The 17,429-nt window shown below is 31.1% G+C and overlaps 3 protein-coding genes across 3 annotated transcripts; 2 read left to right on the top strand and 1 right to left on the bottom strand.

Annotated features, from left to right (window-relative positions):
• The first annotated feature begins 1,539 nt into the window (after positions 1-1,539).
• LOC119599614 (dynein assembly factor 5, axonemal) lies at positions 1,540-6,497 on the top strand. The gene is made up of 4 exons (XM_037949467.1): positions 1,540-2,533; positions 4,402-5,756; positions 5,813-6,046; positions 6,347-6,497. Exons 1-4 carry the CDS (start codon positions 1,719-1,721, stop codon positions 6,469-6,471), a joined length of 2,529 nt encoding a protein of 842 aa, XP_037805395.1. The 5' UTR covers positions 1,540-1,718; the 3' UTR covers positions 6,472-6,497.
• Positions 6,457-7,237, bottom strand: LOC119599621 (28S ribosomal protein S14, mitochondrial). The gene is made up of 2 exons (XM_037949479.1): positions 6,957-7,237; positions 6,457-6,897 (listed from the first exon to the last, which is right to left on the bottom strand). Exons 1-2 carry the CDS (start codon positions 7,017-7,019, stop codon positions 6,574-6,576), a joined length of 387 nt encoding a protein of 128 aa, XP_037805407.1. The 5' UTR covers positions 7,020-7,237; the 3' UTR covers positions 6,457-6,573.
• A 160-nt stretch (positions 7,238-7,397) lies between these two features.
• Positions 7,398-16,576, top strand: LOC119616527 (N-alpha-acetyltransferase 15, NatA auxiliary subunit). The gene is made up of 6 exons (XM_037972930.1): positions 7,398-7,842; positions 12,538-13,026; positions 13,093-14,244; positions 14,321-14,384; positions 14,454-15,100; positions 15,629-16,576. The coding sequence occupies exons 1-6, from the start codon at positions 7,786-7,788 to the stop codon at positions 15,839-15,841; spliced, it is 2,622 nt and encodes an 873-aa protein (XP_037828858.1). The 5' UTR covers positions 7,398-7,785; the 3' UTR covers positions 15,842-16,576.
• Positions 16,577-17,429: the final 853 nt, after the last annotated feature.

A 17,429-nucleotide genomic window follows, 5' to 3' on the forward strand; every position in this document is an offset into this window, starting at 1 on the left:
TTTGGCCTCTATACGATGCTCCCAGGTCAAGCTTACTATTAAGCTTTCGCAGGGAACAGATAAGAGTGCTGGTATCAGTCATAACGGGACACTGTACTATTGGCAATCACGCCAGAAGAATGGGTCTCGAATATAACGACTACTGTAGAAGTTGTAACAATGAGGAGGAAGAGGAAACAATACCTCACCTTCTCTGTAACTGCCCATCATTCAATGAAAGCAGAGAACAATGTTTCGGCCTTTCTGCTTTATCTTGTCTGGATGAGCTATCTGGGATATGTCTAAAGAATATCCTAAACTTTGTAAATCAAACTGGTTGGTTTAAAACTGGAAGTAGAGAGTGAAAATCAATTGAACTCCTACGACCACTAGGGTAACACAACGGGACCACAACTAGGTGGACCCAAGTGAGCCACTCATGTTTGATTGAGTGGCTGCCCTTCTTACCTAACCTAACCTACAGAGTTGTATTTTTCGTCGTTACAAATTAATAGTTTCTGCCAAAGTAAATTAATTATTAATATACTTTGGTTTCTGCGAAAGCCAAAGATCAAGAAGCGAAGAAATAAAAAAATTACAAAGTCTTTAAATTATTAAAAATAAAGAGAATTATTATAAACTAAATTTTAAAAAAGTGCAGGAAGTGGAGCAGAAGATAAACAATTCGGAGTTTAATCAATCAATGGTAACATAAATAAGTACTTATGATTTTTATATTTCGATATTTATGAATTTATGAATACTTATGCATTTCTTTACAGACAACTTATTTCCACAAATTAATAGGAGCATCAGAGGACTTAAGATTCTGCGAGATATGTAAAATGGTGAAAAGACTGGTAATTTATGTATATGATTACTGTATTAATAAAATTAACAATATATATATATATATATATTAAAATATCAATAAATTTTGTTTTATTATAAATTGATATAGCCGTCAGATTTGACGGATATATTCATCAAGTGTGATTAGTCAACAATGACCGATTAATGCATCATTTTTTTATTTGTTAACTGTGATGGATATATTCATCAAGCATGATTAGTCAATCATGACTAATATTTATATCATCCATGATTAATAAACAACAAAAGAGTGAGCAGCTCAAATATATGTTTTAAAGTTGATAGAATTCATAAGTGCGAGGGTGATGCAACATCACATGTACACAAATGTTTCCATCACTTTTTACATATTGCCCTTAAGAAAGTGATGGGAGCTTTGTTCTACGCAATGATGGGTATATTCTCAGTAGTGACAGTCAATTGACCGGTCAAATGACTGTCACTGTTCTTATAGGGTGGTTTCGCTTTTACGTCAAATATTTAACATTCTACCTCTATTCTAAAACATTTTAAGAATAAATTAATACTTTTTTGTTTATTCAAAATCGCTCAAGTGTTAATACTGTGTTATCTTTTGAAATCAAAGTGTATTAATTTACGGTGTGTGTAGGTACACAAATTGGATGTTAGTTACCACGATGTCAAAGTACACATGTAGAACATGTAACATGCCTCTTGTTTTTTGTAATTTCTACATTTGAAAAAATAATCAGCTGGACTTGTGTAGTCATTTTGAATAATAAACTTTGAATCGAAGTAAACAATGTCACCAAGCAACTTGTTATTGTTAAAAAATTTTGCATTTGTTTGTGAAATTAAACAATTTCCCTGACATTCTGGAAAAATAAATATCAACTAAAAACCTCATGGAAAAAATGAGTTTAAACCTTATTGAAATTTGTGAAAAATTGCAGTTGCAAGACCGTAGAGCCAAAATCTCTACATTGGGATTTTTGCAACAAAAGTGTTTGGATGCGAAAGATACTGCCGATTCAGAGATACTGCAATTATTCGATGAAACCTATTTGCACTTGCTGAAATGCTACAGCGATCGCTTTGAGAGTGTACGCGATCAGGCCGTACAAACTGTCAACATGTTTTTCGAGCGTTTGCCACCAAATGATTTCCATTTAGTTAATATTGTTTCTACTTTGGTGGAGCGCATGGGTCAGCATGAAACTCTTGAGGAAAGTGAAGAAATTCGTTTGGTCTTTATACAGCAATTGTTAAAAGTAGAAAATCGTTTTATAGCGACCGGCAATAAAGACAGTCTGCAGGATTGTTATGAAGACATTGTTCGTATTATTGTAAAAGCTTTAAATGACCCATATCCAGCTGTTCAGAAAGAGGCCTGCACATGTGTTGCTGTATTAGCTGCATCGGCAGATAGTTGTGCATTTAAGCCGTTTTCGGAACGTTTGGCTAAAGCTCTCTATGGAATGTTAAATCACAAGCACTCTCAGTCTCGTATTGCGGCTGTTAATGCATTGGGTTTTGTCGCCTTACATATAGATGCCAGTGGTGATGCTTTGTCAAGTTTGATTATGGAAGTATCACCACTTCTGATGGATTCTATGCCTCTGGTAAGGAGAGAATGTGGTGAGTTAGGCGTACGTTTGTTATTGGAATTACGTGATCGTTATTCGTACTTTGAAAGACTTATTCCATTGGTTTTATGTTGGTAAGTGTATAAGAAAGGTATTAATAATATATATACATACATACATAGTTATAGCGTTACATAAATTATTTTATATATCGACGCCTCGAAACTATAACGTTATAAGTGCGTTTCTCTATGGTTATAAGTATACTAAGAAATTTTTTAATTTATTAACACTCAAAATTTGTATTTAATACGACAATCAGTTCAGAAGTTGTTGGAAAAAATTTACATATCGACACATATTGATATATGTATTAAAATCTTATACTTTGGGAGTTTCTTCCGAAAAACTGAGTTCTATTAGTTAACTGGTTTCTATGTTTTTTAATTTCATTGGGGTGCAGCTAATTGTATATGTAATGTCAAAATACGGTTTATGAAGAAAAATGTATATAGCATATAATGAATTCCATGAGAAATGGTCTTCAGATTTCTTTAATTTTTTTGTAAACACATACTCTATTAGACATATAAGACATATCAAAATTAAATTCTTAAAAAATCCAAAAAACGCGAGTTTTATTGCGATTTTAATTTGTTCTAAAACTACAAAAAATCAAAAAGGTATAAAACTTTAAAGGTTCATGTCTTTGAGAGTTTATATCGGATTTCGTTGATTTAAAACACAATCTAATACTATGGCTGTGCTCTTTCATTCTAATATAATTTTTATATTAAAAAGTTTAAGATAGTGCATTTTTTATGGAAATGCACTTTTTGAATGCATTTTTGAAATCGTTCTCTCTGTTTAAAATTTTTTAAAAGTGCTTTAATCTATTATGAATCTTTTTATGCAAAATATTTTCGATTTTTTAAAATGTTCTATATTAGGAAATTTTTCAATTTTATTGATATTTTATGCATTTACAGAATTTAAAACTCGATTACCACTAATATACACTTTCATCAAAATGCATTTCAAAAAAATATTTTTTAAGGTAAATGCATTTTTGATGCATAATATATCAATAATATTTAAAAATTTCCCAATATAAAACATTTTAAAAAATCTTAAAAATTAGATATACTGAACGTCACAAAAAAATATTTTTATATTTTGCATAAAGAGCTTCAAATAATCGATTAAAAATTTTAAACAGGGAGAACGATTTCAAAAATGCATTCAAAAAGTGCATTTCCATAAAAAAATGCACTATCTTAAACTTTTTAATATAAAAATTATATTAGAATGAAAGAGCACAGCCATAGTATTAGATTGTGTTTTAAATCAACAAAATCCGATATAAACTCTCAAAGATATGAATATTCAAAGTTTTATACCTTTTTAATTTTTTGTAGTTTTCGAACAAATTAAAACCGCCACAAAAATGGCGTTTCTTCAAATTTTTCAAAATAAAAAACAGAGTTTTATATTCTACATAAAGAACATATATTGATAATATGAAGGAAATTGAAAGACATGAGGTCAAAAATTGTCAGTTTTTCTGTGTTCTTTCCTGGAATTCATGATATATATAATGGTTTAAAAAATGTTTAAACTCTGAGAGGTTAAAACTCAAAATTCACTTTTTCGACACAGAAAGTTTAAGTTTGGCCGTATTGTGATTTCAACGGACAGGCGGAAAAAATACATTGCAGTTCTCTATCAGCAATTTAAAATCCAGAGTTTTTTGAAATGGGTCTCAAAAAAATTCCTTAAAATTAATTTTAGTGGACTTTGATATTATTTCGCTTTTTGCGATAATCTCAAAATTAGAGAATTTTTAAGACTCATCCCTGAGGACATTATAAAATCGTATGAGAGGTGTTTAAAAAGAAATTTCACAAATTTTTGACAGAAAAATTAATTAAGATGAGTCTGAACACAAATTAATTATTAAAATACTCAGACCTAAAACATTTTCTTTATTTTCCACTTTTAGTTTAAAAGATGATTCACCTGAAGTACAATCATACATTTTGCCATTGTGGGAAAAATGTGGTAAACAATATTATGATGAAAACGAGACAGAGTTGAGCAAACAGGAAATAGCCGATATAATACCCCCAAACTATCCACCAAATATAAAGCGTCCAACAATCGGTTGTCGTGGTATAGTTCAGCGTTCACTACGTCTATTAAAATTAATAATGAGAGAATCGACAGATTGGAAAGAAAATGTTCGTTTACATTCACTAAAATTATTGTATCAATTTGTTCTGCATGCCGAAAGATCTATGACGGCTAAATTCTTTGAGATTTATGAAGATGTTGCTAGAGCGACGAGAGATGCTGAGCCAACAGTGGTGGAAGAAGCCTTCAAAGTGTCTGACTTAATGGGCCGCCTTTTAAATTATGATGATTGGTATGAACATGGCTTCGATGGTTTAGAAAGAAATGCCAAAGAAGGTTTTTTAAAGTGTTTTTATTACATGTATACTCCAGCTTTGGGTGTAAAATTTGAGCATAATTTGCGTTTATCTAAAATGCTCGTACAACCGGAATTTTCTCAAACTTTAAAATGTAATTTCCAGTTGTATGTCTTAAAAATGGTTGATACAATATTAGAGAAATGTAAAAGTGCAGATAGTGAGCAGAAGGATACTATTGATTTGTATAAAAATTGTTATTGCGCTACAATTAAAATAATGTCTTTATCTTTCGAATCTGAACAAACAAACTCTGAGGAATTGCAAACTAAAGCTTTGAACATATTAGATAACATTTCCGAATGCCGTAAGTGCAATTTAGATGATTTGCACGAACAATTCTTTATCTACGCCTTAGAGTCAGTTCAAGACATTGATGCACAGCTAGATGCTTTGAGTGAACCTATTTTACTTTTATATGGACTAATAAAACTGGCAAAATTTCGTCAAACATATTTAAAACAATTGCAACAAAAGATCAATGTAGTATTTGAACATTGTGCCGACGAGTCAAAAGTGAAAATATTAAGTGCTGTATCCATTGCAATGTTAGATTGGAACAAGACGATGCGTAGATCTCTAACAGAAAGTTGCGAACTTCTAAAGGAGTTTGTGCTATCAGTAGTGGAACCTCATCTTATTTGGAAAGTCGGAGCAAATGCCGAAGCAATGCGTTCTTTAGCTACCGCAACATTATGTTCTCTGTCACAAGGTGCAGCAGAAGAGGCCACACATGTTTTACCACATTTTGCTAAATACTTCCCAGCACTCTTGGAAGATCAATGTGTTTCTACACGGCACTATGCCTTAAAATCTCTATACAATTTTGGTGAGGTTGATATTGAACATTTAAAACCTATTGCTTATGGTTAGTTTAAACATGAATTGTTAAGAATTTCTTATACAACTTGTTTTCATTTGTAGCTTGTTTACAGCGTTTAGACGATCCTTCGGCTGGAATACGTATATTAGCAGCTTCAGTAGTTCCGCAACTAAAATGTACTGAACAGGACAAGAGCAGTGGTAATGGAGACAGTGAAAATAATAAAAGCAACTGCTATGAAAGTGAAGTTTGGTTGTCCTTTGTTGAAAATTGTTTCGATTTATTATTTTTACATTACGATACTCCAGAAGAACGTCTACAGGCGGCCATTAAAAGTAAATAAAATATTAGTATATGCTAAATACTTTTAGGAATTCCTTTCAAACTATGTGTATTGATGTGCTGAACATTTTGTTGTATTAGCTTTACTAGTTAAAAGGGAGGCACTATATTTTTCTAATATTAGTTGTACATTTTTCATATTGTATTATTGGTGAACATTCTTCTGTTTTAAAAACTATAAAATGATATTTTTAAAATTTCGAAATCAATATGCATCATTTAAGAGAAATTTTGATTTCAGATAAAAAAAATATTTTACGAAACTCTACTAATAATCTATTTTTCTCTTACAGATACAATAATTGTGTTGGGCAAACGCCATCCAAAAATGTTAATGGACTCTTACCAACGCACCTTGGCTGCTACACACAATTGTTATAATTTAAAAGAACTTGAAAAGCAGTTGCCATTAAATTAGATTTTCTTGATTTTATTCTTCTACTCTTCTATGTTTAAACTATAGTTTATTTTAAAATAAATTTAATTTTAACAAACAAGTTGTGTATGATTCCTTCCCTCTCTACCACATTGCTCTTTGGACGCCCGACAATTTATTGTAGTCAGCTAGATGACGCCAGACAATACGACTCAAACGGTATTTGTGAACAACACCGCGGGAACGTGACGTAAGGGCACAACGTTCGCGCACACGAACTAAACAAGAATCTCTGGGAAAGGCGGCTATTTCAGCATCAGCTACTTCTCTCAATTCGGCAGGAAGTATATCATTTTTACGTAGGGCATTAACACGTAAGCGATCCTTGGCATTTTCAGCTACACATTTACGGCGTTTAACATCCCTAATCATTTTCCAATCGGCATATTTGGTACGAACTTGTTGGAACTGTAAGTTTGTCAGTGTAAAATTAAATTAACATTTTTAAATTATAAATGAGAACTTACACCGCATCCGGCAAATTGTATGGATTGGCTGACAAAACTTCCAACACGGGTCAAAGAATTCATTTTGCTCCTTGAAACTATTCTGTTTTTGCTGTTCCTAGTTAAAATTTCAAAAACAATAAGAAATAAAATTGAGGTTAGTTTTATCAAACAGCTGATTGGTTTTCAGTGTTGGTTAACGTAAAATATTAAATGTTAATTTATTTCTGTTTTTAATAATTAGTGGAATGGTACACAAAATATGCAGATATGTATCATTAATTGAATTAATTAATTTGTACATTCACTACTTTGACTAAATACATTTTATATAAAAATATTTAATTACTGTTCAGTTGTGTATTGTTTTTCGTTTAAATGTCAAATATATATTTTTGCATTTTGACGTTTCTCTCGTCATTCGTGCATGTGCATATTTTCCGTCGTTGGTATTGGTTAATTTTAGAGGTGTTTTTCATTGTATGTGTGTGTATTTTGTGTGATTCGTTTTTCAATCATTTTCCAACTTTGAGGAAACCTCGATTTGCTCGTGGTTTCCACGGTACAATAGATATAAAGAAAAAAATATTGAAATATATAGTGAAAAAATATAAGAAATCCAGCGGAAAATTCTTACGCTATTAAAACAGGAGTGCACACTAGCTATTAATAATCGCAAATATATTTTTAAAGAAATTAACAAAGTGGTGGTGGTCAAACACATCAAATAAAAGCGTGCTTTATAATACAACCAACGTTCGCAGTAGTCACAGCAGTCAGCAGTGTAACCGGTGTTTGTGAAAAAAGCAGCAAAAGATTATCAATAAATAGACCAGGAAAAAAGAACAAAATGCCTTCCAGCAATCCACTGCCTCCCAAAGAGAGTGCGCTCTTTAGGAAATTAATGGTAAATTATTTTATTAAATGATAAAATATCTCAAAATTAAACACACGTACCCCATACCTTGTATATGTGCCCAATATTCGTACCTCTCTACATACATATAGCAAATATTTTGTTTTGTAAGATTAACTTTTGAAATATTAATTTTCTGCGGTAGATACCATCGAAAATGAAGCAAAAAATTAATTTATTTCTATAAAATAAGCTGCTGTTAATAGGAAAATCAGTTTTTGTTATTTATTTTCGATTTTAACAAATAGTGATTTATTTGCAAATTCATTTCAACATAACCTCAAAGTTGAGGGTGCTACCTAACTTGGCCCCCAATAGTGAAACCAAAAATTACTTAAACATTGTACAAACACGAATGTATACTACATATCAATATACAAATCATATTTATATACATTTTTATTTGTTATTGATGTTAACGATAATGAAGATTATGGTGATATATGTATATTCCAAATGTACCTATAATAAGGACAAAATTAATAAAAACGTTGTGGTATAGAAAAGCTGGTGGGTAAAAATGTACACTTTATGACATGTATTTTAAAATCTACTTGTTAATGATTTAGAAGATGTAAAAAAAAATAAATGTTTTAGTTATAAGGGTGCCTATTAAATATAAGTAAATATAGATTCCCTAATACTTAGATATTATAGCCATTCTTTATTACTTATTACCAGTTGTTACAATTGTTCTCGTTTTTTATTTCTTTTGCGAAGAATATTGCCGATAATCCATTACTTATCTCTAGTTTAGTAAACGCTATACAGGCAAAGAAGCCAGTAAAACTTGCTTTAAATCTACAATGTTCTATTTATAGAAATTCAAATCAAGACGAATGTTGTCAAGAAACAAACAGGTGCATATTGCTAAAGATGCAAAAAGATGTCATGAATCTTTTAATGACTAAAACAAGTAGGAAAGTTTGCTGGAGCTTGGCCGATTATAAAGTAACCTACATCAGCTTAGAGTATGTATGTGTAATTCAATTTTCAGAAGGAATAGGATGCATGGATTAATTATGGATAGACGCTTCAAAAAATGTCAGTTAACATGAAATCTTTTACAAAATTTCTAAAAAGACTAGACATTTTTATGAAACTTTTTTAATTCAATAAGAGCGATATTCTTTCAGAAAAAATCCCGTAAGAATTCGGATGACTTTAAAAATATTAATTCTTAATTTTATAAATTTCCGAATTTGTTACAAACATCGGCACAGACGCGTATACTCTTCCCACTATTATAGTGTATGGTGTAAAAACTCAACGAAGAAATATAAAAAACAATAAATTTTACTAGTTTTGTTTTTTTTTTTACATATGCACTTAACTAATTTTTTTTTAATTTTGATTAAAAATAAGAGCATTAGCATTATAACATGTAGTACTAGCATACCCTGGGTGCTTCGCTACCCTTACTTAAATTAAATACATACAAAATTTTGTTTACTTTTATAGAAAATTAAAATTGATTAAACATTTTTTTAATGTTTCAGTTTTATAAGTTCAATAATACGTGATTAAATTCGCATTCAGTTAGAAGCTTGTATTTTTAGTTTTATTCATTTAGCTTCCACAATATGGAAAATTTCGAAAGTACTATTTGAAAAATGTACTATAAAATACCTCCAATAGATTATCATTTAATCAAAAATTTTATGTTTCTGTGTTCAATATTATATACAATTCAAAAAAAAAAAAAAATAATTTTAATGAATGAAAAAGTACCAAAAGTTCCTTTCAGTAGATTCTCATTCACTAAGGTCCCTACATTTTAAATTTTATTTTCAATATCTATGTTCAATGTCGTAAAAATATCAAAAAGTACCATCGGAAAAACGAAAAAGTACAAAAATCTCTCTCAATAAATTCTCATTTAATAAGGACCGTGTGTTCCGGTTAACCATTATAAAGAATCTAAAAGGTACCATTTGAAGAATAGAAAAGTACCAAATAGTTCCCACTTACAGAATATTATTCAGTCAAGGCCATGTATGTTAAAATTAATGTTCCTAGGTTGAATATTTTACAAAATTTAAAAAGTACCATTTATGAGATAAGAAGTACTAAAAAGTTCTCTCTTAAAGAATCTTATTCAATGAGTTCATATTAAAGAACATACAAAGAGAATCATTTGAAGAAAGAAAAAGTACCAAAAGTGGAATAAAATTTACCTAAGTGGAAAGTACTAATAAAGAATACAATTTTTCCCCTTTTGGCTTAGAAATATACTTTTTCGAGAATTAAGTTTACAAAATGTTCCATATTTAAATCTATATATCACAGATAAAACTTACTGTGATATATATATTTCTCATTTGTTCCAGAAAAATAGTGCTTTCAAAAAGTGCCAAACAATTTACTCGAATTTGGTCCTATATAGTACTTAGTACTATAGACTTAGTACTCGAATTCCAAAATAATATACCAACAGCTTATTTTGTGTGAGTAAATAAACTACTTTTTCAAATTTTATAAAAATTGGCACAATGAGTTTGAATAAAATTAAATTTCCCGTTTTTTTCCTTTTTGTTACTTTTTTCCCCAGTGAAATAGCAAAAATTTTATTACAATAAATATTACAGAGTTAGTCCGTAATTTAATAGGAATAATTCAATAAACCGAAAAAGTTTTCTTAATGTTCTAAAAAAAGTACAAAAAATACAGTTTTCTCCCTTTTACACCCAAAAAGGACTGAATTTTAAAAAAGTGCGAAACAGGTGTCTCATAATTTTGGGAGATGTATACAAAATATTTATAAAAATTTTATTATGTTAATTAGTTCAAAAGTTATAAGGGGCCAAAAAACAAATCACCTTTGTTACACATTTTTACAGCTTAAAAGTACGAATTTCATAAAAGTACCAGACAGCCATCTGCTCATTTTAAGAGTAGATACAGGTGCATTTAGAATTTTACTTATATCACTAATATTGTGTAAGATAATTAAGAAAACCTGTTTTACCCGTTTTTCCCCCTTTTTACGCGTAAATGTACAAATTTTCAAAAATCCCTCCTTAGTGGATCTACATAACCAAAAACACATCTACTGTCAAAATTTCATGATTCTAGGTTCAGCCGTTTGGGCTGTGCGATGATGAATCTGTCAGTCAGTAACGCTACTCTTTTATATATATAGATTGGGCCAATAATAAGAGCAGCCTTTGTAAGAAACATCTAGGATAGTTATTTAAATAGACTACACAGCGATTGTGGTTTTATGTTTGTAACGACTAAAAATAATTTTCCTTTCTATCTTTTAATCAAGTAACCTGTTTAATACATTTGGCTATAAAAATTTATTTTTAAATATTCCTTTTGAATTGGGTCTCTTGCAATTGTTTAGTTTTGTAATGATTAGTCCAACAATTTTCGAAGCTCCCATATAAGGCCCTTTCAAAAAATTAATAATCGATTTTTATTTATTTATTTCATTTATTTGTAATACAAAGCCTACAAAGGCCAAAATATTGATATTACACAGTAAATAACGCCTGCGATCATATAAAAATATATAAATACTATTATATATAAATAAAATATACAAATCTACATACTTAAATACAAATTTAAATTCAAAATAGAAATACTTATATTAAGTCCCTTCTATAGAATATTCAGATTCTCATATCAATTTAACCTTCACTTTGAGATAAAAATGGTCCACGCAGCAACCGATTCCTTTAAATAGTAATTATGGAAAAAAATAAATTCCAGAATTAAAAAATTGTAACAGTTTTAGTTTAAAAACATTATTAGATTGGGGGAAAGTGCGTAAATAATAGGGTAAAACGTTCCACCACCTTGCAATGCGAACTAAAAAAGATTTTTCCAAGAAAGACGAAGATAATATTTGTGGGTTTCTTATAGATCGCGTAAACATAAAAGAGAAATACAAGGGAAGATTTTTTCGATCAACTACCATTTTAAAGTAGATTGTTTGAACCAAAAATCAAATTTTTGTTCGATTACGATACTATTAAGGAATTTTGAATATATGTTTTACAAAAACAAGTTGTATTCGCCTATACCGAAACTAAAATACCAACGATCAAATTGTGTGTAGCAAGTCTAAAATAAGTTTCAGAACATAGATCATCATGGAATACGATGTATTCATGTATTAGCTTCTATTATCATGTGAAGCATGGAGACAAATAAGCGAGTAAGACAATTTTTCACACTGGTCGGTTTGAAATTAAACGATGTTCGGAAGAGAACCACTAATGGGCGACTTGGAACAATTACGGACTTAACTCCGCAGAATTTAACAATGACAAATATCTTAACCTATTAGTGGACATGAGTTTCATAATGCACTCAAATTAGTGTAATGTCTACCTATTAGTGGACATGAGTTTCATATAGCAATAAAGTTTAAAAGTCAAATACTGAAATTTATTTAGTTTTTTATTTTTATTTAGAGTTATTATTTACATATTTAGCTGACATTAAATTTACATGCTTAGGAACTCAATGAAATTGATGGGATTGAAAGAAAAATCGACGATTTTATTTATAATATTTAATGAACAGTTTTCCATTTATCCAAATTGCTCCAAAAAACAAAGTTATTTTAAAGCAAATATATACATTTATACATGCCAATATTTGTGTTATTTCCTATATAACTTATGTTATTAATTAATAAAATGTTTTTTTAATATAATTTATTTTTTTTAGAAATGTTATGAAATGAAACAATACAAGAATGGTCTTAAATTAGCCAAACAAATACTTTCGAATCCAAAGTATACCGAACATGGTGAAACATTGGCCATGAAAGGTTTAACTCTCAATGGTTTGGGACGTCGCGAAGAAGCCTATAAATATGTGCGCTTGGGATTGCGTAACGATTTGAGATCGCATGTATGCTGGCATGTGTATGGTCTACTACAGCGTAGTGATAAAAAATACGATGAAGCCATTAAGTGTTATAGAAATGCCTTGAAATGGGAAAAGGATAATTTGCAAATTTTGAAGGATTTGTCACTGTTGCAAATACAAATGAGAGATTTAGAGGGTTATAAAGAGACTAGACATCATTTATTCAAATTGCGTCCATCTCAGCATGCATCTTGGATCGGTTTTGCTATGAGTTATCATTTGTTAGGCGATTTGGAAATGGCCAATAGTATATTGGATGCTTTCAATCAATCGCAAACGTCAGTGGTAAGTATTTAGATGATTTGACATTTACAAATGTTTTTACTATTATGTGAACATATTTCCTTGCAGGAACCCAATGACTACCGCCATTCTGAGTTGTTACTTTATCAAAATCAAATATTAGTCGAGGCCGGTAAATATCAGGAAGCCTTGGATCATTTGATTAAATACGAAAGTCAAATGGTCGATAAATTGGCCGTTCAAGAAAGTATGGGCGATTTGTACATTAAATTGGGCCAACAACCTAAGGCTGTGCCAATTTTTAAAGAACTTATACGTCGCAACCCAGAAAATACTCTTTATTATGGACAATACTTCTTGGCCAAACAAATCGAAGATGTCGATAATAAATTGTTAGCTTTCAAAAAATTGCAAGAGACTTATCCTCGCGCAATGTGTCCACGCCGCTTGCCTTTGGATGTGGCTACTGGTGATGCATTCCGCCAAGTATTGGACGACTATTTGAGACGTGGTCTACGCAAAGGAGTTCCGCCACTCTTTGTCAATGTTCGTTCATTGCATTCGCAACCGGACAAGGCGGCAGTTGTGGAGAAACTCATATTGCAGTATTATGAAAATCTAACGCGTTCTGGTCATTTCTCGCGTGAAGATGCCGACAACAATCTACCCGTGGAACCAGCCTCAGCGGTCGTTTGGACGCTCTTGTTCCTAGCTCAGCACTATGACTACAAGCGTGAGACAGATAAGGCATTGGAATACATTAATGCCGCCATCGAGCACACACCAACCCTAATTGAATTATTTATTGCTAAGGGTCGCATTTACAAGCATGCTGGTGATCCCGTGGAAGCCTACATGTGGTTGGACGAAGCTCAGAGCATGGATACAGCCGATAGGTACATAAACTCGAAGTGTGCCAAGTACATGTTGCGCGCAAATTTGATTAAGGAAGCCGAAGAGATTTGTGGGAAGTTCACTCGTGAAGGTGTGTCACCCATGGAAAACCTCAACGAAATGCAATGTATGTGGTTCCAAACAGAGTGTGCTTTGGCCTATCAGCGCATGGAGCGTTGGGGTGAGGCTTTGAAGAAATGTCATGAAGTTGATAGACATTTTGCGGAGATTATTGAAGATCAATTCGATTTTCATACGTACTGTATGCGTAAAATGACAATGCGTGCCTATGTGGGTCTGTTGCGTTTGGAGGATGTGTTGAGACGTCATCCATTCTACTATAAGGCGGCCAAGTGTGCCATAGAGGTAATGAAATATATTATATACAATTTGCATATCTAATTAACATGTATTAATTACAATTTTGTTATTAATCTTCTAGGTTTACATCAGACTATACGACAAACCTCAGAAGTCTGAGGAAACTATTGAGGAAAATGATATTGGTAAGTATTCTTTATTCCCATCTCATACTCGTTGACCTTGTTTACATTTAGCTCTTATTTCTCTTGTAGAAAATCTACCACCTTCGGAACTAAAAAAACTTCGCAGCAAGCAACGTAAAGCCAAAAAGAAAGCCGAACTCGAAAGCCAACAAGCAGCTCAAGCACAAATTAAACGTGAGCAACATCAGAAATCGAAACAACAAGCCAATCAGGAAGCGGATCCCGAAGCCCCTCAATTGGATGAATTAATACCCGAGAAATTGGAACGGCCCACTGATCCCCTGGAAAAGGCTATAGAATTTTTGAAGCCTCTCCAGCAATTAGCCAAAGAACGTATTGACACGCATTTGTTGGCTTTCGAAGTCTATTCACGCAAGAGCAAAATTCTTCTCATGATTCAATCGATTAAACGCGCCCGTGCCATCGATGCTGAGCATCCCGAGGTACATCGTTGTTTAACTCGCTTGATGCAGGTACTGCCAACGTTGACGAAGGATTTGAATGCAAGCGTTAAGACGGTCGTGGACAAAGCCATTAAAGAACTGATAGGTACTAAGAGTGTTAAACAATTGAACGATGAGTTCATTGCGAAGAACAACTCTTCCATAGCGCATTTATACGAAGCAGCACGTATTATGTACGATTTGGATGCCAGTAACCAGGAGGCGGCAATTAAGTTAATTACCTCTTTTGATGTAGAAAAACTTAAACTGGATGTAAGTTTTTATTTTTTTTTTTCAAATTTGGTATAGACATCCCTTTTTTATATGATTTCGATTTAATCAGATTTTTTTGTCGTGTTAAACGAAGTTTTCGATTATACGATTAATTTTACTAAAACACTAAATTGAGACGCTAATTGCATGTATTGATGTTAAATTTACACGTTTTTAAAATTGTGTTTTTCGATTTGTATTTTTTTCTGGAACGAATCTATCTTCTAAAAGAGGGATAGGTTTAATTTGATATCTTCTAAAATTCAGTTTTTTATGAAAACATCACAGAGAATTGATAAGTCGAGATAAAATTAAAATATAATAGTCTAACAATTTTTAATATTGTGATCCGGGTTATTTTTAAACTGTAAACATTAAAATTTATTATAATTCCATGTATTCATTCTGTTTGAGACGAGATGATTTTAAATTTTCCGACAGTTTTTTTTTTGCAATGCGAGAAATATGGAAATGGTGTACAAGCCTTTACTTAAAATTATTCAATATTTTTATTTTTTAATCTTTTAGGAAGCGACAAAAATATACGAATCGCTGCGCGATGGTATTTTTGGAAATTGTGAAAATGCGGTGCAAAACTACAAAGAAACCTGTCATAAACGTTTTAAATATGCTCGTCTATTTCGTGATAATTTAGAGGAAGCAGCAGTTTCAACAAACACCTCTACAGGCAAGGATGCTTCTGATAATCATGTGGAAAATCAAGTGTCGGCTGATTTGTAATAACACTCAGCAAAATATCATTTATCACTTTTTACTATTACTACAACTACAACAAGAACAACTAATAATTAATTCAGTACTCCTAGCAAGTACTCCGGAACATCTGCGATGGATCGACTTATCGAATATAGTGATGGAACTTCTGCAACAATAACAACACCGACTGGACGCAACAACTAAAATACATACTACAAACATTTTTAACACCAAAAAATCCAAACAACAACTTATAATTACGATCACGGGAAAACTGCTGCTGTTGATGATGATGAATAAGAATAAAACAAAATATATACAATTAAATAAAATGCAAAAGAAACATCAATAAATAAACAAAATTCTAAACAAAAGAAATACCACATTACAAAAAAAAAAAAAAAAACATGAAATTAAGCTTAATTTTTTATGTATAATGTAGAAAAAACGAAAAAGAAAATGTTTTAATCTTATCTATCTTTGGTTATAAAACTGAACTAGTTCTTTTACAAAATGCATTCATTAGAAACGTTTACAATTTATTTTTTTTTTGTATTTTCATTTGTTTTTTATATTTCTAAATACCTCCATCTTTATCGATCTATTAATATTAATTTTAAAATTATGTAAAACTTAAAATGCAATTTTTTCATGTTTTTATTTAATCTGCTTCTATGAGAATTATGAGAATAAAGAAATTTCAAACAGTGGGGAAAGAAGTAAAACACAAACTTAAGAGCCCCATGGAAATTATACAAATAGCAATGTTTACACAACAACACCAACACATAAATACAACAAACAATTAATTTTTTTCAATTTTATTTAAAACCATTCAATACAACACATATGCATACATATTTTATAGTATATAATATGAAGTAAATACATAAATAGATCATAAACAAAATAAATAAATAAATAAAAACCGAAAAAATACTAAAATCAATAAAACAACAAAATCAACCACAACTTCTTATTGATAAAAGAACAAACTAAATTTTAATATATTTTATATATAAATAACAACAATAAAGCAACAAAGAGTAAAAGCCCGAAAATAAAAGAAATAATAAATAAATGCAATTCTTAATTACAAATTGTAATTAAGAAACAATTAAAATGTAAAAAATATTTGTTAATATGATTTTAAAGTGGTTAATAAATGTTAAAAAAAACTCGAGAAATGCATCACTGCACTTCACCTGATTAGTTTGCGCGGCTGCAAATAAACTGATGAATAAGATTTTAACGAACTGCTGCTCAACAGATGCAGTGATGTATTTCCGAACAGGACTCGGCTCATTGAGTTTCTCTGTAGGCAAAATAAGCCAAAGCTGATATTTGATAACTCCTTAAGAAAGGCTAGAAGTGCCTTCTCGTTGTCGCTTCCAATGGCACCACCAAATGCAACAAGTTTTTACGAGTACGTCAACTAACGCCCAAAGGATATTTTACTCCAAAAGCAGAAATTTGTTCGCAGTCATTTTATTCTCAGATTAACTGCCACAACAACTTGTAGTCTTGATGCTGATGTCGACCTGGTTAAATGCCTCAATCGCTTACACTCAGATACCATCGTGCCATTTCATCGTTGTCGCTTTATAATACG

Source organism: Lucilia sericata, unplaced genomic scaffold, assembly GCF_015586225.1.
Source record: "Lucilia sericata isolate MDLA Ls3-8-SP2 unplaced genomic scaffold, ASM1558622v1 Contig000003F_arrow, whole genome shotgun sequence".
NCBI classification, from domain to species: domain Eukaryota; kingdom Metazoa; phylum Arthropoda; class Insecta; order Diptera; family Calliphoridae; genus Lucilia; species Lucilia sericata.

Coding starts and splice junctions, on each gene's coding strand:
- LOC119599621 (XM_037949479.1), bottom strand. CDS start 7,019: ATGAATTCTTTGACCCGTGTTGGAAGTTTTGTCAGCCAATCCATACAA. Junction 6,898..6,956: donor TACAATTTGCCGGATGCGGT/GTAAGTTCTCAT, acceptor ACAAACTTACAG/TTCCAACAAGTTCGTACCAA.
- LOC119599614 (XM_037949467.1), top strand. CDS start 1,719: ATGGAAAAAATGAGTTTAAACCTTATTGAAATTTGTGAAAAATTGCAG. Junction 2,534..4,401: donor ATTCCATTGGTTTTATGTTG/GTAAGTGTATAA, acceptor TTCCACTTTTAG/TTTAAAAGATGATTCACCTG. Junction 5,757..5,812: donor TTTAAAACCTATTGCTTATG/GTTAGTTTAAAC, acceptor TTTCATTTGTAG/CTTGTTTACAGCGTTTAGAC.
- LOC119616527 (XM_037972930.1), top strand. CDS start 7,786: ATGCCTTCCAGCAATCCACTGCCTCCCAAAGAGAGTGCGCTCTTTAGG. Junction 7,843..12,537: donor CGCTCTTTAGGAAATTAATG/GTAAATTATTTT, acceptor TATTTTTTTTAG/AAATGTTATGAAATGAAACA. Junction 13,027..13,092: donor ATCAATCGCAAACGTCAGTG/GTAAGTATTTAG, acceptor ATTTCCTTGCAG/GAACCCAATGACTACCGCCA.